This window comes from Corvus cornix, chromosome 2 (genome assembly GCF_000738735.6).
Source record: "Corvus cornix cornix isolate S_Up_H32 chromosome 2, ASM73873v5, whole genome shotgun sequence".
In the NCBI taxonomy this organism is placed as follows: Eukaryota; Metazoa; Chordata; class Aves; order Passeriformes; family Corvidae; genus Corvus; species Corvus cornix.
Window position 1 is genome coordinate 405,642 of NC_046333.1, and position 23,193 is coordinate 428,834.

At 49.2% G+C, this 23,193-nt stretch overlaps 1 protein-coding gene across 1 annotated transcript in view; it reads right to left on the reverse strand.

Moving 5' to 3' along the window:
- The window catches only part of LOC104686480 (SREBF chaperone), a 41,995-nt gene that overhangs the window by 14,596 nt on the left and 4,206 nt on the right, over window positions 1–23,193 (reverse strand). Inside the window, 6 exon segments of the mRNA XM_039571638.1 lie at window positions 606–778; window positions 1,581–1,686; window positions 2,863–3,083; window positions 10,619–10,776; window positions 11,152–11,281; window positions 15,479–15,695. Of these exon segments, the coding sequence (XP_039427572.1) occupies window positions 606–778; window positions 1,581–1,686; window positions 2,863–3,083; window positions 10,619–10,776; window positions 11,152–11,281; window positions 15,479–15,600 (910 nt within the window). The 5' untranslated portion in view covers window positions 15,601–15,695.

The window sequence follows — 23,193 nt, forward strand, 5'->3', positions numbered from 1 at the left end:
TGTCTGAAATGCAGCTCCCAGAGCCTCCCAGTACAAGGGCGGGACATGGGACAACGCTGGTTCACAGCTCACACCAGTCCCAGCACTGCACTGAGGTGGGAAAAACCGAACTGAAATGTGGCCAGAGAGGTCTAAACCCACCAGCTCAGAACACGTGTCTGCTCTGTCTGATAATGCATGAAACAAACTGGGAAAAAAGGCATTCCTGTGGCATCTAAGAGTGCCTAAGACAGAAAACACCTTGGAAGATATCCCAGAATCATGGAACGGCTGGGTTTGGAAGGGACTCTAAAGATCCAGCGTTCCACCCCCTGCTGTGGGAAGGGACACCTTCCACTACCCCAGGCCTTGGACACTTCCAGGGATGGGGAAACACCTCCAGCTGGGGAGGTGTATCACAAGGAACAACACCACACTGGCTAAGAGGGGAAAATTAGCAGCAATCAGGTAAACAGTTACTAATTCTCCCCATGACAGTTCAGGGTAAAATTCCAATACCACCTCTCCTGCTGAAACGGCTGGGAAGTGCGGTGGTGGCACAGACAGGAGTCTGCACCCCTGACCCCACAGCCAGGTGCCAGCAGTGCAGGTGCCCCCGAACCTACGTGTGGAGAAGTAGATGTAGGCGAAGAGGATGATGTAGGTGGTGACGAGTGGGATGAGCTCAGCGATGCCGATCTCCTCCTTGAAGTGCACGTGGACCACATTCTCCTCCCGCAGGCTGCAGTTGGGGCTGGGGTGCAGCAGCTTCAGGCGGGAGCGGAGGCTGCTCAGGAACCTGGGGAAGAGCAGCACGTCACTCACCCTTTCCCAAAGAGCAGCTCGCAGTTCCTGCGGCAGCGCAGCAGGAGGAAGCTCCATGGATTCACACGGACCAGCAGAGCGTGGCTCTCTCCAGGCCTTGCTCCCAAACCTGCTCCTCGCTGGCCCAAACCACCCAGACACTGATTTCTACAAAGGTTTGCTGTGCAGACTCACCAAGACTTTATTTAAAGCAAAGGCTCACCAACCACAATCTGGGCCCTGCGGAACAGAACACGCCACGGCCTCAAACACCCCTGGAATTTTGCCAGAATTACAGAATTCTGTGTAAAAATGGCTGATGGAAGGTGCCACACAATGGCCCTCAGGGCTCAGTTCTCTGGAAAAGCAAGTTTCGACTCCTGTGCTGCCAATTCCATTCCAGGCATCTCTTGGGGAATTCTGTGCAGCTCAGAGGTCTTGGATCCACTCAGTCCACGCCAGTTTGGCCAACACTGCCAAAGTGTTTTCACCAGTCAATCCAGTGCTTACTGGTAGGCAAACCAGTCTGTGTACAAGGAACTGGGTCAAACCAGAGCCACTGGGCCCTGGATGCCACAAAAACTCCCCCTGGCAGCTCTCGATGCTACAAACCCTGTTTCTGAAGAGGAACTGAGAACTGAGAGTATTTCATTTCCTTAAAACACGGCAAATTCTCTCCCCAGAAAAGCACCTTCCGAGATGCAAGATACTCTAAACCACAAGGAAATAGAGGGTAAAGAAAACCATGCCAACATCAGAGTGGAGCAAACAGCAGCTGTGCCCAGAGCAGCCCTCACCTGGAGTCGTAGCGCTGCAGCCCCAGGGTGACGGTGTAGGACACCACGCGCCGCCGGTTGTACAGGTTCACCCCGCTGTACCTGCCGGGCAGCCCGAACAGCAGGTCTGCAGAGACAGGGATGGACATCAGGGAGCAGCACACACGCAGGACAGGGGGGCAGAGGTGTTCCTTGTCATCAGCAGCCGTGGGAACGGCTGCTCTTATCCCGTGGGACATCCCGCACTGCCCGGTGCTCGGGGGAGACCCCACGGATGGGCTTCACGCCTGATGCAGGCTCCACGTGCTCCAGCCACAGCGAGCTCACACTCTGGATGCTCAAAAATAACCTTTAAAGCAAACTTCCTTTGGGGTTACAAACCCCTTTTCAGACATGTAATATAATACATTATACATTTCCAGAACTGTGAAGTTCCTTTAAAACCAAAGGATTCAACATGCATTTAAACCAGCACTTCCTCTGGCATTATGGAGCCACTAATGATCCCACACATGGTAAGAGGGTTTTTTTATAAGTAAGAGATAAAAATACTTTTATGATATCCATTGTCAGCTCAGGCTGTGTGCAAGGAATTAGAACACACCAGGGAGCAGGATGAATGTTGATTTATCTGTGTCAGTGAGGCAGCCTTGAGTGTGACAGAGGGAAAAGCCAGAGCATGTGTAGAGTGAGAGGAACAAAACCCTGCTATTTTTACCTGCAGAAAGGAGCCTGACTGAGTGATTTGTTCACTTCCCACAAATACAGATCAGGGCTCCAATACACATATAAAGTGACAGACAACAAAGACTGGGCCGCTTCGGCTGCTGTGAATGACAAAATACTGCCCAACTTGGCACTATCAGCAATCCAGGTGTTGGAATTAGCGAGGATGGAATAACAATGAAGCTGTGTTGAGAGTCTTTCTGAAGAATGGCTAAAAAGCAAAGGTCATGATGACACAGCAGGCTTAGTAAAGATGCAGACTTGGCAAGGACACTGAATCCTTGAGCAAGAAGTTGTATAAATAACAGGATGTGAGTCCAGATAAGTAAGCAGAAAGAAACCATATGGAAGAGGAAAATAAGACCCCTGTGTTTGCAGATCTCACGGAATAGCTCCCACCAATAAGGAGCTCAGCTTTTGCAATATGTATGAGCTAATTAGTAGCACTATAAGTATGTGTAGATTATTACAATAAACGAGACTTGCTGATCACAATGCCTTGAGTGCTTGTCTCCCGCGACTCCACCCAACAAAGCTGTAGGCAACTCCCAGCTTCCCTGGCTCTCCAGCCCCTCACCTTTGAGAGTGGTTGACGTCTGCAAGGTCTTTGGTTCATGCTGGTGGATGGTTTTGATGATATCTGGGTCGGCATTGAAGCGCTCGCGGTCGTTCTGCCAGAAGTTCCCTGGGGACAGCAGCAGGCAGCCGTGCTCTGGGAGCAGATTCCGCAGCTTCCTGAGGCCGGGCAGCAGGTCTGTCACCTGGAGACAAACCTCCTCCAGGCTCCTGACCCCGGAGCTGAAAGGCAAGCACAGGGCTGTGGGACAAAACCGAGGTAAAGGCAAAGCTTTTGGAGAGGAGCATCGCAGGCACCTGCCTCAGGTGTTGCTGCTCTTCCTCCTCACAGCTGAGAACAGGAGCTGGGTCTCCCTGGAACTGTGAACAGGCTCCAGAATTCCATCAACATTCCCTGGGTGCTGCCTGACCACACAGCTCTCGCTCCTCACCCACGTCTGGTGCCACACTTTCATTTCCACACTTAACAGAGAAACTCTGGAATTTTTCCAGACCTCAAACCCCTCTCCACACCTCTCTCCACACATGCAATGGGATGTTTTACAGGAATCCTGGTCAGCTTTCCTGAGTTGGATCCCTTGAGGTGCACAGAATGCTCTAAAATGCACCCAGGATTCAATGTCTGCACCTGGGTGTGGTGTCTTCCCAATTCCTCTGCATAGTGTGGAAAGGAGAATTTCCTTAGAGGTCCAGAATTCCATACAGGTGTAACTGGTATGAACTGGAACCACTAATTCAAGCAAGACTCAGCTTGGGTTTACAACAGGCCCTGGTGGGAAGGGTCAGTGACAGACCCAGCTGTGGGACAGAGAAGTGTAACAGGACATCTCAGCCCACCAGGAGCTGATCTGCTGCTTGTCACCCGCTCAGGTAACTCAGCCAGGACAAGTGTCTCACAGGGAGTTATTGTTACTGTCTTGCAGGGGTTTATTCTGGCTCCACGGGGTTAACACTGGTCTGGCATCTCCCAGCTGCCCAAAAACACCTCACTGCTGAAGTGAGGTCAGAAGAGGAGCTGCATTTCTGACTGACAGACACCTCACCAAACTTTCCCAAAACAGAAATCTTCTGTACATTTCCCTGGACAGCCTTTAAAATTTTTAATTGACACTGGAGCTCAGACCTCTTTGATTACTCCCAAGGATGCTAAAAAGCTAAACTTAGGTTTTAAAAATAGAAAAGTTAATTTAGCTGGCTTTAATGGAAAAAATATTCTCTCTTACACTGCCACAGTCTGTTTATGGTACCTGGGGAATGACTTCACACACATTTGTGATTGCAGATCATCAAGAAAACATTTTAGGATATGACATCCTTAAAGGGAAACTTTGGCAATTACCAACCAGGGATGTTTGGTCCTGTGGACCCAACAAAAACCCCACAGTAATCTTTCTGGGAAGGGTAGGAAAATCAATCTCTTACAAACGGCTCCAGTTTTTCTTGCTTCTGCTGTAGCTAAGGTTAAACAGTACCCTGTGCCTCCTGCAGCCAAACAAGGCATAAAGGAAGTAATTAAAGATTTAGAACAAAGGGGCATTACATTTAGGACTCATTCTGCTCAGAATTCCCCTGTTTTCCAGGTGATAAAAGCAGACAGAGCTCGCATTTAGCTGCTGATTATCAGGGCTTAATGCTAATGCAGAACCACCCCCTGCAGCAGGCCCAAATACTGCAGACCTCACTGCTACTCTGCAGGCAGCTGCACACAAAGGGATGGCAGCTTGGGATAGAACAGACATGTTTTTTATGGCCCCAGTTCAGGAGGAATAAACCCAAATCTGCATTCCCTTGGGAAGGAACACAATCCACCTTCACTTGCCTAGCTCAGGGATATGAGCACCCACCCACCATAGCACACAACGCTTTAGCTGAACTCCAACAAATAAAAACTCAGGAAGGAGTGCAGGTTTATCAGTGCATTGATGCTGTGTTGGTAGGTGAGGAGGAGAGTGCAGTAAGAACAACAGCACAGGATATCTGGAATAGATTAAATGGGGAGGGGATAGAAGTGCCCTCAGCTAAGAGTCAAAGTCCCTCTAAAGAGGCAGAATTCCTGGGAGCCTGGGGGGTAGCAGGCCAAGCTGTAATTCCAGATGAAACCATTACAAAATTAGATGCTATATCTACCCCCACAACTGAAAAGGAACCTCAGAAGATACTTCGGGATACTGGAGAAATCATTTTCCTGGATTTTCTATAATAGCAAGACCCTTGCAAACATTAATGAGGAAAACCCAAAACTGGCAATGGCTTGACAGCCACAAACAGGCTCTGCAAACACTGATAGAGGAGTCACAAACATCACTTGGGCCAGCTCATCCCAGTGCTCCTGTAATGGCTGCTGAATGGGATTCTGCTGAACACAGGACTTACTGTCATATGTTCCAGAAAGGGCCACAGAGACCCAAACAACCATTAGGGTTCAGTTCCACAGTATTTAAAGATACTGGAAAGAGAAACACTGCCTGGGAAAAGGGATTGTTATCCCTGACCTGAGCTCTTGAATGAGCAGAAAAAGTTCAACAGCATCAACCTGTGAAAATCCAAGGACCTTTCAGTCTGTTGGCCAGTGTTAAGAAGGGCAGTGATGCAGAGGCAATTGCACAAAGAGTGACAGTACACAGATGGGGTGGGTGTGCCCAAATGGAAGGCACTAAAACCCTACGAACTTCAGAGAGCTGTGACTCCAGACAGGTTAGTTTGACAACAGCCATAAATCTTGTCCTGTACTGGATGCTCCTGCATTCACTTCACACCCTGAAGCTGGAGATGTCTGGTTCCCCGATACCTCAGCCAAATGCACTGATGGGAAATGGAGGTACAGAGCAGTTGCTCTGAACACTGAAACAGGAGTGGAAGTAGTGGAAGAAGTAGTAGGAAGTGCACAGGTTACAGTTAAAGGCTGTACTGCTGGCAGTAAAGGAGAAAACAAAGCCAATCTGTGTTGATTCTTATGTGCTCTGGGCTGGTGCCACAGTTGTTGTGTCAGTGGGAAGCGCTGGATTGGCAAGTGAAGGGAAGAGAGGCTTGGCAGAAGGAAGACTGGAAGTGGTTGTTGTTACAGGCCCCATCCCATGGACAAATGCACACAGGATGGGGCAGAGCTCATGCAAATGACCAAGCTTTACAGACTCATTGGAACAACAAGGTGGATCAGCTGACAAAAATCAGGAAGATAAAAACTGATCAGTGGAAGCACCACAACACTGGTGTGGATTTGGTGAGTGGTTACACTGGAAATTAGGGCATACTGGACAAAAAGCTCTATTTTTTGCAGCACAAAGCAGAGGCTGGCATTGACCAGGAAGATGTGTCAAGGCATTCTCACAGTGTCCCCAGTGACAGCTGAAGCTTGAACAAAATCATCCAGACCTGGCACTGCCTTTACAGATCAAAGGTAACAAAACACTCTGGTCCTCTTAGATTCTCTTGGGCCTCTGAAGACATCCAGTGGTTACAGGAACACACGACCAGGGGTGGGAGTGGTCTCTGGGCTGTCAGTCACTGCCCAGAGCAGGCACGCTGATGCCAAAGCTACTGTTTCAGGACTCAGTGACTGGTTTTCCAGCCTCCCTGTCCCAGACTCTACACAGAGTGACAAGGGATCACACTGCACCAGTGTGATGGGGCAAGACTGGGCCAAAAAAGAAGGTATTAAATGGGTTTTTAATAGACCTCATTATCCCCAAGTAAATGGGATTGTGAATCGTGCCAATGGTTTGCTAAAGCAGTGCCTTAGGCCACGTGAATCTGGCTGGGATAAAAGGTTACCCTCTATGTTATGTCAGATATAATAAATAACCGATATCAGACATAATAAATATAATAAATAAATATAATAAACAAATAACACACATATATATTTATTTTTATTTATATATGTGTTTGTATCTATATATAAAAATATAAACAAATATAATAAATAACTGATATGGACCAAGGGATAGTCCTGTTTCACGAGCTTTCCTAAGCCCTATGTCTCTTTAAACATCTTTAAAACCCGAAATGACAAAACTGAAGCTTTTCAGGACAACTTAACAGTGGGAAAGCCAGTCACAGTCGAGCCAGCCCACCCTGGGACTGTAGCTGTGACTCTGAGGGGCAGTCGGGGGCCGATGTTCTGGGTGGCCGTCGATGCTAAGGGCACCTCCCGATGGGGACTCCCGCGTTCCACACTCCTGTCCCAGTCCAGGTCCCAACCAGTGCGGGGTTCCCCACTGGCCGGGCCAGCTGCCCCGCACCGGCCCCGTGTGCCGGCGGCCAGGGACCGACCTGCTGCCGCAACGCTGGGGAAAGCACCTCTAGGACTGCACGAGTTCTCCTGGTTTAGGTGCCCTAATAACCTGAGATGGTCAAGGAAGTCCTCAGAAAACTGGGTGTGCATTTGGATGTGAGCCAGGGTGCTGCTCGGGCAGCAGGGGGAAGGGCTGGTGACCGCCTGCTCGGCTGTGGGGATTACTGATGGAGACTCCTGGACTCCAACAGGGGAATAAAGTCAGTTCTGGACACACAGGGACCACACTGGACAGCACAGGGACTCTTCGATCTGCTGTACCTAAAGCTGCGACAGACTCGGGAGCTCTCAAGGGACACTCACTGTATGGCTGTGTTTACTGAACAATGTCTTTAACTCTGGAGAGAGCACAGCTGCTCTCCCACCCCGGGTCCATCAGCCATCCCCACAGCACCTTGCAACCAACGACTGGAAAGGACAGGAAGGCAAAGAGAGCAATGCTGTTTTCCCTCGGGGCCACTCTAGTACAGCACACACAGAACCAACAGCACCTGACCCTTGGAAGAGAAATTCCCACCTAAAGCTGCTGCAAGCTGTGACACTGATAACAACAGCAACTGCTGGATTTATTCTCAGTTTCCCATTCATTTCATGAAAATATTCAGATGATGGGAATTCCACACCAAACATATTTTCCAGTGGCCTTCCTCCAGCTGGAGTGATGCTCCTTCTGGAAGGAAAGACAGCCCAAATCTACAGAGTGTTAAAAATCTTGATCAGTCTTGTTAAGGGACTAGAGCACCTGAGTTATCAATTGGTTTGATTAATACTTGCATATATTTTGTCCCAGTAGTTTTGCAGTGTATACGAATTTTTGCTTTAGCATGCTTGTGTCTTCACTCTGGCTGTCACAGGGGGTGGAAAAGATTTCCCCCTGAATGTAACTTGAATTTTCATATAATTATGGAATCAGTTGTGTGCACCTCTTCCTATCTCCTCAGGGTAAGGCATAAAATTCCCCACTGCAGTAGGTGGGAACAATTTGAGTTTCATTACACCTTTGATTCCCCTGGGGCTATAACCAGACTGTTCTACAGTACATACGCATTTGTTCAGGTTATTGCAGAATCGTCTAACACATGAAATGATGAGCAAGGATATGTGAAATGGACTAAGAACCATGAATGGAAGTGAAGGGAGTCACTGACCCATCACTGAACTCCTCCAATCACTGCAACTGAAAAATCAACTCCAGGAACTTTTCTTTGATCCTCATTTGCATCCCATCTTTCCTATGATTTTTAAGACTCAGTGGGTGTGGAACATCCTGATCCACACAGACTGGTAACAACCCAAGTAAAAGGACTTGTTTGGATTGTCCCCAGCTACCATAAACACTCCAGATTTAACGCTATACCTTGTCACTGTAACTTTTTAAATCAGTAATCATTAGATACATACATCTGTATCTAAATCTATCTATATATACATATATATCCCCCGAGCAGGGACAGTGCTTTCCTTTGTGGTCACTCCAGGGGCTGAGTGAAGGAATGAAGGAATCTGAACATTCTCCTTGTTTCCATGGGAAGTTACATTTGACTCCTAATCAATGCCAGTTCTTCTGCCAGCTTTAACACAGGGGCCTTGATCTCTGCACTGTTTATGTTGTGCTGTAATCTACTGGTAGTTCTTCAGTTTTATACTGTGGAGTAATTGTGATTAGGATCTTTCACCTGTTATTTCCTACCTGTTTAATAAAGAATTCATTTTACAAAGACACCTCATTTGCCATCATTAGAACATGTGGGCCAGAGGCAGTCCTTAAATTTAACTGTGGCCAAAATCTGAGGCTAAGGCAGGGCTTGTCCAAAGCTCCCACTTGTCCAGTGACAACGAGGAGGAGCTGCTGCTCTGACAGAGACTCTTCCCTCACTGGGATATGGGAACAGGGGGGATCTGCTCAGGAAAGGTGTGTTTAGCAAAGGCCAAGTGAAGAACAGAGACCAGCCCTGCCTGGCTGCAGCCTCGCACGTCACAGGAAAGTGCTTCAGATGACAAATGAATTGAAGCCTTTGTAAAATCCCCCTCCAGAAGAGATTTCCTCTGTAATAACTACAAAGAACAAGCATAGAAATTCAAAAATTATGATTTGTCTTTGTGAACACTCTGTCCACAATGTGTGTCCTGTGGCTGCACGGCAAGACACCTGGACAAGTCTCAGCTATCAAAAAAAAGTAAGGGAAAATATGCTCCAAAAAATGGTATTTATAGGGACAAAAGCTTTGGGAAAGAAAATTTAAAGGAACTGATGCAGTGATGCCTCTGAAAACAGCTCCAGGAAGAGGCAGATGACCATGGTTTGTATTTTACCAGCTCTGGAACCTGGCAGTGATAACAGTTCATGGTGCAGATAAGGCCATAGACGTTCTTATCTGCAAGGCAATGCTCCCAGCTCGTGTCCCTGTGGGATGTTGTGGGTGCAGAGTGACACCAAAACCCACAACTGGGGCAAACCACAGATTCCAGGTCACTCCTGACTTTTAGAGATGGGTGCTTGGATCTGCAGCCAGTGACAACACACCCACCATGTGTGTCCTGCCCAGGTACACTTAACAACCTTTGGCTCCCTCCTGTAATATAAAACAATATAAAAGATATAGAATAGAATAGAATAGAATATAGAATACAAAACAAGCCAGTTTGCATATAAAAAAAAAATTTCTGCTCAACTTTGTAATATAAAACAAATATAAAAGATATAGAATAGAATAGAATAGAATAGAATAGAAAATAGAATACAAAACAAGCCAGTTTGCATATAAAAAAAAATATTTCTGCTCAACTTTGTTACTGGCAACAAACAAGAACTTCATAATGACTTTTGAGGTAATTGCAGAATTTATCTCAAAATTAGATGTTTCCTAAAATATCTGAGTGCATCCCCAAAATGGTAACCTTGCCCCAAGGTTTAGGTCTAAATGTTGAAGTAATTTTCTTCTGGTAGTATGAATAATAATAATAAAAGTAATAATTTTGTTTCTGTGTTGCATCACTGCTCATCAAGGGCAATTCCAAGGGGAGATAATGAGAATACAATGAGAAGACAAGGGAGATAATGAGAACACAACGCAGGCCTGGGAGCAAGTTGTTTCTGATTGTAATTGGCAGCAGATTATTATCCCATAGGATAAGGGAGGAGAGGGACTGAGCACATGGACAGAAGGTCAGTGCCAAGGCTGGGGGAGCTGGCAGGGAGAGAAAAAAACTGAGTAAATCCGTACTGAAGAGCAAAAATGGCATTTCTAAAACATGAGCCCCAAGAGCAGCAGCTGGGGTTAAAGGACCAGTCATCCCTTAGAGGAGCAGGGTGGACACTCACAAATGATCCCACGTCACCCATCAGCACTGATCTCTCATTTTCGTTTCATTTTGAGGACGTTACCAGCTCAGAGCCCCTGCCCAGCCCTGCAGGCAGCCATCTGGAGCCAGGTGTGCACAGCAGCAGCCCCCTGTGCCTCACCTGTCTCTCAGGGCATGGTTCCTGATCTCCTCCACCAGCTGGAAGACGCGGGACAGTGGCGACCGGAACACATCCACAGCCAGGAAGTTTTTCTGCCACGGGGACACGGTGGCTTTCACAAAGATCTGCTGGATGTAGGCCACGGGAGCACCGACGTACTGCGGGGAGACCAGGGCAGCGTGAGGCACCGGCCACCGGGAAGCTCCCAGCAGAAGGAGAGCACCAACAGCTTTGCCAGACTCTGTTTTCCCTTCCCAGATTAGAGGTGGAACATGACAGGACTCAGCAGGCAAGAACAAACGGTCTGATTCTCTGTTTGTGTTGTAGGGACCTTAAAGTCCATCCAGTGCCACCCCTGCCACGGGCAGGGACACCTCCCACTACCCCAGGCTGCTCCAAGCTCTGTCCAGCCTGGTCTTGGACACTGCCAGGGATCCAGGGGCAGCCACAGCTGCTCTGGGCCATCACGTACTGAGGCAGCTCAGCAGGGCCATGTTCCCCCCCCAGTGGCCCCCAGCCCCAGCAGGACTCACCCAGTCAGGACGCTCGCCAGGGTCCCCGTGCTGCGGGCCCGCGTCCGGGCCGGGAGGAGCGTAGTCCTTCACCGGGGTGCTGAACTCCACGGGGCCCGTCCCCGGCAGAGGCAGCTTCAGCAGAGGGTAGCTGGGGGGACAGAAGCAGGACACACTCTCATTTTGGAGGTTAATGGACTTTTTTAGACAGAAGAGTTAAAAAAATGACCAGGCCCACTTCAGCAAAGCCAAGCTGCGCAGGACAGGAGACCCAGCGAGAGGGCTTTGGCTTTCATGGGACTGGTATCCAAGAGTCTTTCTCCCTTAGAAAGGGATAACTAAAAGTACTGGGAGAGAAAGAAGGGAAGACCTTGCAGGGCCTCTCCTGAATTCCTCCATCCAAGTTAGCTGTGGCAAAACCACTCAGTATGGCCCTGGCTTAATTCCGGTGTATCCCACACAAACCCCAGACATTCTGTGTATTCCAGTGGCCGCTTCCCTGCCCCAAACCCTTTATAATCCTCTGCTTTTCCTCATTTAGATTGAACCTATTTCCAAAACTTGTCATTAACTTCATTGGTCCTCAAAGCACTTTTAAGAGCAGCAGTGAGACACCAAACCCATGAAGTCTTGATCTTCCTGCTGCTTTGCCACCACAAACTCCAGTGATTGTAGCTGCTGTTCCACAACAGAGACTTCTATCCAGAGATTGAGAAACTGAGATTTCAGAGAGTTTAGAATGGGATTTTTAACTCCAAATGTTCGCAGAAGTGGTTAAAAGCAAATCAGAATTGAACTGGTGGGAAAAGCAAGGCTGCTGATACAGAGAGATCCATTGAAAATCTGGAACTGTCAGCACCAAACTGAACTGGAGAACAGAACTTTAGTCTGTTTAGCTGCTCTGGGTGATCTGTATTGTGACAGGTTTGGGTCACTGACATGTGCACGGGTCCCCAGAGGGAAGAACTGCCCCACCTGAGCTCCAGGGAAGGCATTTCCAGCACTTGGGTTCGACTCTCCTCACATTTCTCTTTGTTAGGGATGTTTTTGAGGGAAAGAAGTGAACACAAGAATGGAAAGCACAGAGGAGGGAAGAACAGCAGGACCTGAAATGGCCACAAACCAAAACACAACAAGTTCCAGCTCAGCAGGAGGAAGAGCCTCTTTCCATGGAGGAGGGGCAGAGCCCTGGAACAGCTGCCCAGGGGGGCCTGGAGTCTCCCTCTCCAGAGGGATCCCAAACCCCCTGGACACGTTCCTGTGTCACCTGCTCCAGGTGCCCCTGCCCAGGCAGGGGCTGGACTGGATGGGCTCCAGACCCTCCCAACACACCCATCCTGTGATCCTGGGATCTAACAGAGACGACAGGAAAGCTCAAGAAGTTGTTCTGGTTTTGGGAAAGGCTCTTTTTAGATGCTCATGTCACTGTGCACCCTGAAACCCCTCTGAAATCCCAGAATAAAGGAAACACAGACCATGTAACCAGCTGGAGGTGGTGAACTGGAGCAGGAACTGCATTTCAGTCACCTGCAGGAGGGAGGTGCAAGCAGAAGTGCTCATTCAAGTACTCGACGTATTTTCAAGATGTCTCAGGGGGCCAAGAGAGCTCCAGGCAAATCCCTCTCTGTACATTCCCCCTTCCCAGACCCACAGAGAGCTCCAGCACCTGGAACAGCCCCAGCCACTGAGGGTGGAGGGGAGCAGGGAGCTGCCAGGTCTCAGGTAATGGGAAAGGAGCTGATACATGGAACTAAAATAGCTCCCAGCTCCGCTGGCTCGCTGCAGAACAAGCTTCTGGCTTGTCTGCAGCCAAGACAGAGCAGCCTGGAATCCCACTGCTGAGGAGGGAGGGAATCTGGTAATAGGGTCTTGCCAGAGGGTTGGCAAGGCCAGTATCTGGCAGCAACAGCTCCTTTTTAGCCTTGGCAAGTGCATTGACAGTACCTGTTTCTGAGTAAGTGATGGTGGCTTTGCCCTGCTTCCCTCTGACAGGGCCCCAAGATTCTGCACTGGAGATTCCCCTTTCCTGTGCAGCACAACCTGCTCCCAGTGTTATGGTGAAGTCCCAGAGGAGATTCTGGGGATCTGGAACATGAAGAGTCTGAGTCTAACTCAGGTCCTCTGGTTACCACACAAATAGTACAAACCTGTGCAAGAATGATCTGTTCTTATAGAAATAATTATAAATATATATATATATATATATATATATATATACACAGATACCTCCCCAGGGGCTCTGGTTCCAGCCAGTTCTGCAATTCTTCAGGAGCAGAACCTGTGTTTCAGTTAAATAACAAGCACCTGTTTAATTGCCCTGAACCTGCTGCAGAGTCATCTGGGTCATGTGCAATCCTTACTTGAACTAAAAACTGTTCTTCAGAGTGACACTGGGATTCCACATTTACCCCAATGGCCACATTTCCAGGTATCACCTGTTCCTCTCTGGGCTAGTGTCAGACAGGGTTGGTGACACCCTCATTTCAAGGAAAAATGCAGATCCATTCAAGTGGGATGAGAAAAAGGAGTGTCACTTACAGGGGGATTTATAGTAAAACAAGAAAACTCTCCCTCTGATGTGGAGACCAATTTGGATTTTCAGACTTTAGGACTACAGAGTAAGAATGAGTCACAGGAATTTTTGCTTTAGGTATTAATTTATTATCAGACCCAGAGATGCTGTGTCTTGTCTGTCAGTGACATTAGAAATAGTGTCTATACAAACCCTTCCAGGAGTAAAGACACTCAAAGCAACCAGGCCAGACTCTGTGCTGCCCTCATTCCCTGCGTGGTCACCGCCCTCACCTGCCTGAGGCCAGAACCCCCGATGGATAAATTGTAGACCTTGTGCTTTAGTTCAGCTTTTAAAAACTGTCTGCACACAAAACCAGTGGCGTTCTACTGATGTGAGGGGGAGGAAAACCACAATAACTCAGACCACTTTCTCTGCAGCAGAATTCCACGAGCTCTCCTTGATTCCAGGTACAGGAGAGAGGACTGACTCACCTCCCTCCCTCTGAACAACTCAGGACACAAGATCCACTCTTGTTTGCTGGAACTTTTTTATTAAGCATGTTTCAGGCTGAGGAACGTGGAAGGGGTCAGGGGCAGCCTTGGCAGTGCTGGAGAGTGGTTGGACTTCATGATCTGAAAGGCCTTTTCCAACCTTAACGATTCCATGGTTCTGTGAGTTCCCTGCTCTGTGCAGGTCTCAGACCAGCTGCACACCGTGCTGAGGGTCCCTGACCAGCCCTGCTGCACAGAAACATTGCCTAAATGAGCTTCTGCCTCAATGCTGGGCCTTGATTTTTCCACACCAGCTTCCTTCTCCCAGCTTCAGGTCATTCCTCACTTGTTTTTGCAGAGGAGTGGCCAGGATGCATCAGTGAAATCCACCCCAGCAAAGTGGAGCGCTTCCAAAGAGCACAAATATCTCAATTCCAGCAGGAAATCCATGCCAAAGCCCATCCTTGAGTCCTCAGCACATGGCAAAACGTGTTACTTCCCAGGAAGGAGTCCCTTCACTCAGACACTGATGGGCTGAGGTGCAAAACCCCCACTGCTGCTCACAACCACAAAGGGTTCCAGCCAGGAGAAGCCACCTCAGAGATTTTTAATGTGTGAAAATCTTCCCTTTGACAATGTTTTAACTGAGATGTGAAAGCAGCCCGTTACCATCACAGCTCAAAGAAAAACCTGTGTCTGTGGCAACACATGTGGAGCTTTTCTACAAACAGGGGAGCAAATCATCACATCGGGTTTATTTTGCCCAAAACAGACAAGAGAGTTAAACCCTGCAAGACAGAATCTGTATGCTCACATGTGTGCATGGTCTGAGCACGAAGGTTTGCTCAGCCCCACAGTGCCCTGCTGGAAATGATTCTGAGCCCATGTGACATTCCTGGGAGTAAGATTATATCCACTTGCAAACTAGGGATCCAAATTAGGGGCCATAAGGAGAGTAGGGAATTTACAATAGTCCCACACGGGCGTGCCAAGGATGAAACAGAAGAGTGCAGGCTCCAGGGAGCACAGGACAGGCAGGTGTGCAGAGAAAGATCAGCTTTCCTTCTCCCCATTTTTAATTGATGAGTTTGGAGTCCACTACCAGGTGCTTAAGGGTTACTTTCATCTCATTTATTGCTTCACTTCACTCATTCAATTAGTTCTTTCTTACTAAACCACAAGAAGACACTTCATCCCTGTTGTTTCTTTTGTCCCCCAGAAGGAGATGACAAAACCTATGAAGTCTAAATAAAAAACCAGCTTCTGGGTGGGCCCAGAAGAGAGAATGTTGCCAAGAACCCCCTCCCCAGCCCTATGTGACACAAATCTGGGGAGGACTCACCAGCAGGCCAGGATGCAGAGAGCTGTGAAGAGGATGATGGGGATGGGGTAGGAAGCACAGAGCAGCCCGTGCTTGTAGAACGCCCGCGAAATCCTCTCGCGCAGCCTTTCAGTCAGGGTCATCCTCGGCCGCCCTCACCTCGATGCCATCCCGGGATACAGCAGCGGCTCGGGCAATTCCAGCATGGGCAGCCCTTCAGGGAAGGCACTGGGTCCAGCTGGGGTGGGCAAAGGGAGAGAAACAGATAAAGAAAAGGGAAATAAACATTATCAGCTCCTTTTAGAAAGATCTCCAGAGCTCAGGAAGAAATTCTTCCCTGTGAGGGCGGTCAGGCCCTGGCACAGGGTGCCCAGAGCAGCTGTGGCTGCCCCTGGATCCCTGGCAGTGTCCAAGGCCAGGCTGGACATTGGGGCTTGGAGAACCCTGGGATCATGGAAGGTGCTCCTGCCATGGCAGCAGTGGAACTGGAATATCCTTAAGGTCCTTTGCAGCACAAACCATTCTGGGATTTCTTGATTCTATGAAATGACTGAGCAGATCTCAACCTCACTGGCAGGACTGGACTATCCCTGTTCCACGAGGAACTCAGGAACAACATGGATATGCTGCTCCTGTGGCAAAAAATACATCAAAAGTGGCTCTCTGACCAGCCTTAGCTGCCAAAAACCGCTCTGGGGAGGAGCACAACACTGGCAACAATTTCTAGTCATTTCAAGGAGGAAAATTTTGTATTTACTCTCTTCACCTGCTGTCCAACAGCAGCATTCCATAAGAAAACACAGAGCATTCCAAAGCTAGGATTTCTTTATCACTTGGGGGGGGGGTTGCATATTAAAATCTGCCATCTTTATTTGCTTTATGCTGTGACAGAGCTCGTAAGAGTGAACAGCAGGAACTGTTCCTGCTCCAAGTCATTTCTGCAAACAGAGATTATCTAAGCCAAAATAAACCTGCTGATTGTAGGACAAGTGTTAAAGGAGAATTTCTTGCCTTTTGCATGACTGTAAACCCAAGACAAAGTTTGCCTGGAAGCACGAGGGCATTGGGATGTTTTCACCTTGCAGCACCACAGGTGACATTTCTGATTCACTTCGGGTACAAGAGATGGACACACCTCACAGAATCCCAGGATCACTGAGCTTGGAAAAGCCCTCCAAGGTCACCGAGTCCAGGTTGTGCCCAATCCCCACCTTGTCCCCAGCCCAGAGCCCTGAGTGCCACCTCCAGTCACTCCTTGCACACCTCCAGGGATGGGCACTCCAAACCTCCCTGGGCAGCCCCTGGCAAGGCCTGAGCTCCCTTTCCATGGGGAAATTCCTGCTGCTGTCCACCCTGACCCTCCCCTGGCAAGGCCTGAGCTCCCTTTCCATGGGGAAATTCCTGCTGCTGTCCACCCTGACCCTGCCCTGGCCCAGCCTGAGGCCGTTCCCCCTCCTCCTGTCCCTGTTTCCTGCGAGCAGAGCCCGACCCCACCTGGCTCCAATGCCCTGCACTCTTACAAAAACAAGTCTGACCAGCAGAAGGAAGAGATGTAGAACTTCTTTTTGCAGGAAAAATCAACTCTAACTTGCTACTTTTCCCAAGACAAAAGCTTTTATCTCACTCAACAATAGTTACATGTTCCAAATTCTTTCAATTTCTGTCTGAAAGGCTTTACAGCCTTCCCAGGAGCCTCCCTGGACACTGAGGGCAGGGAAACACAGCAGAGCCCACTGTGAGCTTAGAGGAAAAACTAACAAAGGTAGAAAACTCTTCCCTTTCTGAGACACAGTCACCTGGGGTTTTAGGTATACTCAACTCCTCAGTTTTCCACAAAATGTTCTGGAACCAGACCTTGGCATTAGGTGTAATAAAAACACACAGCTGAGCTAGTGAAGCCTGGAGGGGGGGGAAATATAAGGAAAAATCCAAAATAAATCCCCATTCCACAGTATTTCTCTTGCACTTCAAGACATACAATAATTTGCTCCATCATGTTGCCTATATCTAAACCTCCAACGGGAATTTTAACCCAGCATTTTCCATTTACAACCCCAAGCTTGGCAAAGCAGGAACACACCCAACATGGCCCCTCTGCCCCTCACACCCCCTTTTCCAGCATCCCACCAGGATCTGCACATCCAAGGGCTGACCTGCCTGTCCATACCTGCTCTGCAGATGGGAACAGCTCAGCCCTGCAGCAGCCCCGGAGCAGACGTGGGATTTGAGGAGTTTTCCTGCCAAGGCTGTGTTTTGGGAAGGACAGGGGAGGAATGAATGGGAAAGAAGGAAGAATTTACTAAAAATGAGAATTTATAAAGGTCACTGGGTTGGTCCATGCTGTTGCCCAGGGAGCAGCTCAATGTGATGCTCACACACCTGAGGGCCAGGTGGGTGATGGACCAACAGCAGCAAGCCAGGGACCACCAGCAGTAATTCCCCCTCCTGGTGCTGCAGGCACTGCCTTGTATCCATCAATCCCACACAGGTTCCTGGGGGATCAGAGACACCTTCTGCCTTCAGAGTTGCCCCAGAACACACGGAAGCAGCAGGACTGATGCCACTGGAGACCAGACCAGCCAGAACACCTCAAATTCCTGCTCTAACTGACACATTTCATCTGGGCTCCAGCTCAGATCGTGAGCCAGGAGCGGAGGGTCCAAACAGGACAGTGCCTCCTTGTATCCATGTGCCACCTCGTCCCCCAGCCCGTGGGACACGTTCACACCCAGGTAGGTGTTACAGGTGCTTCACACACTCCTGGGCTCTTCCCAGCACACACAGAGCAGAAGAGCCATCACCAAACCCAGCTGATCCATGGCCTCCCCTTGACCTGCAAACAGCTCTGAGCTCTCCTCAGCCCTCACCATGGCGATGATTTCATGGTACTGCCCAAACTCAGCACCACAGACACTCCCGAAAACAAGGGAAGTCTCGGGTTCCCTGGAGATGCAGAAAACAGATGCTGGATCACTCACACCCCAGAAAACCACCCAGATTTTCTTGCCCTCTGTTGGGCCCTGGAGGTGGCTCAGGGCTCTGAATCTCTGAGCAATCACTCACTGGTGTCACTGCCTTGGGAGCTCCCAAATCCCACCATCCACAAAGGGAGGAGGGGAGGGAGAGAGGCACAGATCTCGGGAATCCAACTCTCCCTCTCCTCAGCAAGCATGGACTGTCCCCCAGCGAGGGCCAGGGAACATTCCTAAGGACTTCAGAGGTGGGAAAACAAGAGCCTCCCTCAAGACAAGCCTCCTTCACAGAAATGCTGCACAATGGGCTCTAACACCAAGGTCCTGTTCTCCCCTCGCATTCCCATGGGAAGAATAACGTGCTTTGTGCTGCCAAAGGACACAGAGGTCACGAGGAACAGAACACTTCCTATGGGAAAATCACAGCCATGCACTAACCCCGGGGAGGCCGCTGTCTGCAAGGGGTTAATCCCAACACTGCTGTCAGGAACAAGGCTCCGGAACAGCCTCCAAGTCCTAAATGGATTGTCCTTCACAGAAGGGGTACTTTCCATATTCAAAAGGTAGAAAATGACATTTCTGACTCCACTCCCTCCATTCCAGCTCTGTGGCTAAAACTGTGCTGAAAGTCTGACACAAGTTTTTGAACTAGATTTCAATCCCCAAAATGTGCAAACTTTCCTCATTTTATCTGTTCTGCCCCACTTTGCCAGTTTTCCCCCATTTCTTTTTGCCTGTTTTCCTCCCTGTACAACATTCATTTATGTTTTGAGTTTAAAAATTCAGAGGTTATCTGGAATAGACCCCATTTTATAAGTAGTATTTCACTCATATTACAAACAGCTCTTGAAAAGTTGGAGTAGCAACAACAACAAAGATTCAAAGAGAACACTTCAACAATCTCTACATGTCAGATAAAGTTATCTGCTCCCAAAACAGGGGCTGACATTCAAAATCAGCTTCCAAAACAGTTTTCAGGACATTTTTGAACTTTTCTGCTACAAGAGATGAACCTCAGTTCAACTCCTGTTTCGGAAGTCATTCAGTGAATGTGGTTTCTATCCTTTCTTCCTTCCCAAAGTACTCCCAACAGCACCAGACAACAGCTTGTTGCTGTGGATGATGAGACAGGATGGGATGTTCCACGTGCAGAGCCATGAAACGCAGAAGCTTGGCATTTGTGACAAAAATAGAAAATATCCAAATTTAGAAAAAACATAATTTCAAAGTTCACTCCCCTTGTTGCATCTAGCCAAGGGAAGCTCCCTTGCACATGAAGAACAGAGATTCCAAACACAAGGAAACATTTCCCAATCCAGAGTTCTTGCCCAACCCTGTACAGCTGGGAATGATCCACCTCCACAATCACAGAATCCCAGAATGGTTTGGGTGGGAAGGAATCTTAAGGATCACCCAGTTACAGCAAATGGGATGTGATGCACACAGGGAAAATAATGTCCAGGGATCCTGATCCTTAATTCCCTGAAGGTGTGACGTGATGCAGTATAAAAAAGGAAACTGTGCATTAGGAATTGTTAAGAATGGAATGGAATCAGGATGTAAATCCATCCTCACACGTGCTAAGTGGTACACACAGCACGGGGCATTCCTCAGAGGAGAACTGGAAAAGGTACTGAGAAGCTCAAGGATGCTCAAAGACAGAGAGCAGCTTCAGAAGGCTTTTCCAGCTGGAGCAGATTTTATCAGCAAGTGGACACCAGGTGGCCCTAGGAAGGCCCGAGGAAGCGGAGCAGGAAAGGGCCATCTCTTTTATCCTGGGATAACTTGGCATCAAACCAACTACAGAGCAGCAGCTCAAAATAAACACATGGCTAAGCCGGGGAAATCTTCTCCCCAGGACACTGTCCCTGTCACACGGGTTACGCAGCCAGCGGATAAACCTCGGGAAGAGCGAGCCACAAGGCACTGCTGAGCAAAGCCAGGGATCCCTCTGGCTCCAGGAGCCCCTCGGACACGAGCCTCTCGTCCCCAGCATGGCACTGGCTGCCAGTGCCCAACAGACTGGTCTCGTTTGTGCCTGGCCATGCTCAGGAACCAGACAGGGACCCAGAGAGGCCAGGAGCCTGCCCTGGCAAATGTCCTTATGCAATGCATCCCACGTGATCCCTTTGGAATAATCTCCTCCTTTTTGTTTATCAATGCAGGCGCTCTACAAGTGGCTAGGGAATCACTTTCTCCTAAAAATATCAGAGACTGATGCAACACTCCCGTGCAGTTACATCTCAGAGCTTCCCCACAAATCCCAGCTGTGCAATCCCACCGTTCCCTTCTCCTGGCCATAGATGCCAACCCAGTGCCAGGCACAGACACCAGGGACTCCATCGATCCTTCACTCCAGGCTGGAGCCTTGTGTAAACAGCTTGCCCAGCACAGACCTGCAACGCTCTTCCCTTTCTTCTGAAGGTAGAAATTCTATTCGTGCCATTTTCTAATCCTCTCTACCAGACCAGGATCAACATCTCAGCCCAAGCCTCTTGTGTGGGGTATAAAATAGGCAAAATGCTTTTGGATCATCTGCCTGGACTTGTGCAAAGCCTTGGGGTCCAACAGCACCAGGACCTGGAGCTGCTGGAGAGAGTCCAGAGGGGAGGGCTGGAGCCCCTCTGCTCTGGAGCCAGGCTGGGACAGCTGGGAATGTTCCCCTGGAGAAGGGAAGGACACAGGGAGAGCTCTGAGCCCCTTGCAGGGCCCAAAGGGGCTGCAGGAGAGCTGCAGAGGGACTGGGGACAAGGCATGGAGGGACAGGACCCAGGGAATGGCTTCCCAGTGCCAGAGGGCAGGGATGGATGGGATATTGGGAAGGAATTGTTCCCTGGGAGGGTGGGGAGGCCCTGGCAGGAAGAAGCAGCTGTGGCTGCTCAATCCTTGGAAGTGTCCAAGGCCAGGCTGGGCACTGGGGCTCAGAGAACCCTGGGATAGTGGGAGGTGTCCCTGCCCATGGCAGGGAATGGAACAAGATGAGCTTCAAGGTCCCATCCAAGCCAAACCATGATTCTCTGGTTCTGTGTCATCCATGAAATGGTAACTTTGTGTGATCCGTGCTCAGTGCCATTCCTGAAGTTTCCAGCACTGCTCATACTACGGACAAGAGACAAAGAGCCCAGGCCACCCTCGCTCTCCACCAAAGCACGTGACTGACACAAACTCCAGCTAAACCCTTCAGCACACCCATGACAGCTCTCTGTGCATCACACAAGGCCACCACCGCTCGCACTGAAGGACACAGCATCCCTCACCCTGCCCGCAGTGAAAGGCCCTTCTCCCACTGCATTTACCCTGCCCCAGTCATGGCCAGGGACCCACAGCACAGGAAAACACTGTCAGCAATGACAGGTCAGAGTGAGAGGAAGAAGACAGGGCTGGAGGGGACTCTGGGGGCTCTGCCTCGTGGCCCTCACTCAGAGCATAACAAACTATGCTCAATTATTCCCAACAGATGTTTATCCAATTTGCTCTTAAGCAGTCGGAGAAATGTCTGCAGGTCCCAGGTGTCAGACAGGGTTTGGTAACGCTTTCCCTGGGCCCCTCCGTGCCATGTAATCCACTTCTGTTCCCAGTGGGCACAGCCAGCCAGCCAGCCCAGCAGTGTTGTTACTTGGACCCATGGAATTGCTGGGGCTGGAAAAGCCTGAGTCCATGGAGTCCAACTGCTCCCACAGTGCTGCCACAGCCGCCACCACCAATTTTCACACTGAACCTTTCACCTCCCCCTTCCCACACACACAGGAGGTCACCAGGTTCCTTTAATTAGGGATTACACCTCATCAATTATCCTGATGCCTGCAGCTGGCTATTTTTGCTTGAATCCCAACCTCACCACTGTCCTTCCTCATCACCAGCCCATTTTCAGGCCACGTTTAATTGCTCAAACCCGTTTCTCACTCCTGAGTCACATGTGCAGCCCTTCCCTGCTTTATGCCATTTACAGCTTGAATATGCACAGTCTGTCCTGCTGCTTCAGTGATGAGTGAGACCCCAGAGCCCCCCAGTGCCCCTCTCAGTACACCCAGGCCCACTAACAAGGGTGCTACTGCTGCTCTGAATATTTATTTAACCACGACTTTATCTATCATAGACTGGCACCTTCTTAGGCTTTGGGTTTGTTTTAATGACACCTACCCAAGACTCTTATTTGATAAAAATCAAACCTTAGAGAATTCATGACCACAGCTGCTTTTCTGCAGCCAGAAACAGCCCTGGTATCTTATCCTAGAAAGAGCAAACTCACCTTGCCAAGGAATACCTGTGGCAAAGCAGCACCAGCTATTCCACACTCCCTGTACCTTGTCAGGTGCTCTTCAGACATTTCCCACTTGCTGCAGGATTTTAGGATGACTACTACTCGCCCATTCTCTTTGTCCCACTCTCTCACCCACACCAACTGCTCGCTCTCTTCCAGGCTTTAAAAACATCACCGACTTTCCATGTCTCAAAAGACGCCTCCTAAAGCTTTTCAGGTCTTTTTTAGTCCATGCTTTGAGAATACAGACAAAAATACCTCCCTGAAACGACAGCTTGCAAAGCTGCTCTTCCTTTTTGTAGCCTGGTACTACCACCAGTTGCTCACCAAGAGTCAAAAGGTGCTGAACGCTCCAGTTTTGGGGATGCCAGACATTAAGTTTTCCTTTCCTTCACCACCTTCCTGCCATGAGGACATTCCCAGAATAATTCTGTGTCCCTTAATGCCCTCTGACAGTCAGGTTTGATTTTATCTTAATCCTCCCTTTGTGGCCTTGCTGCTCT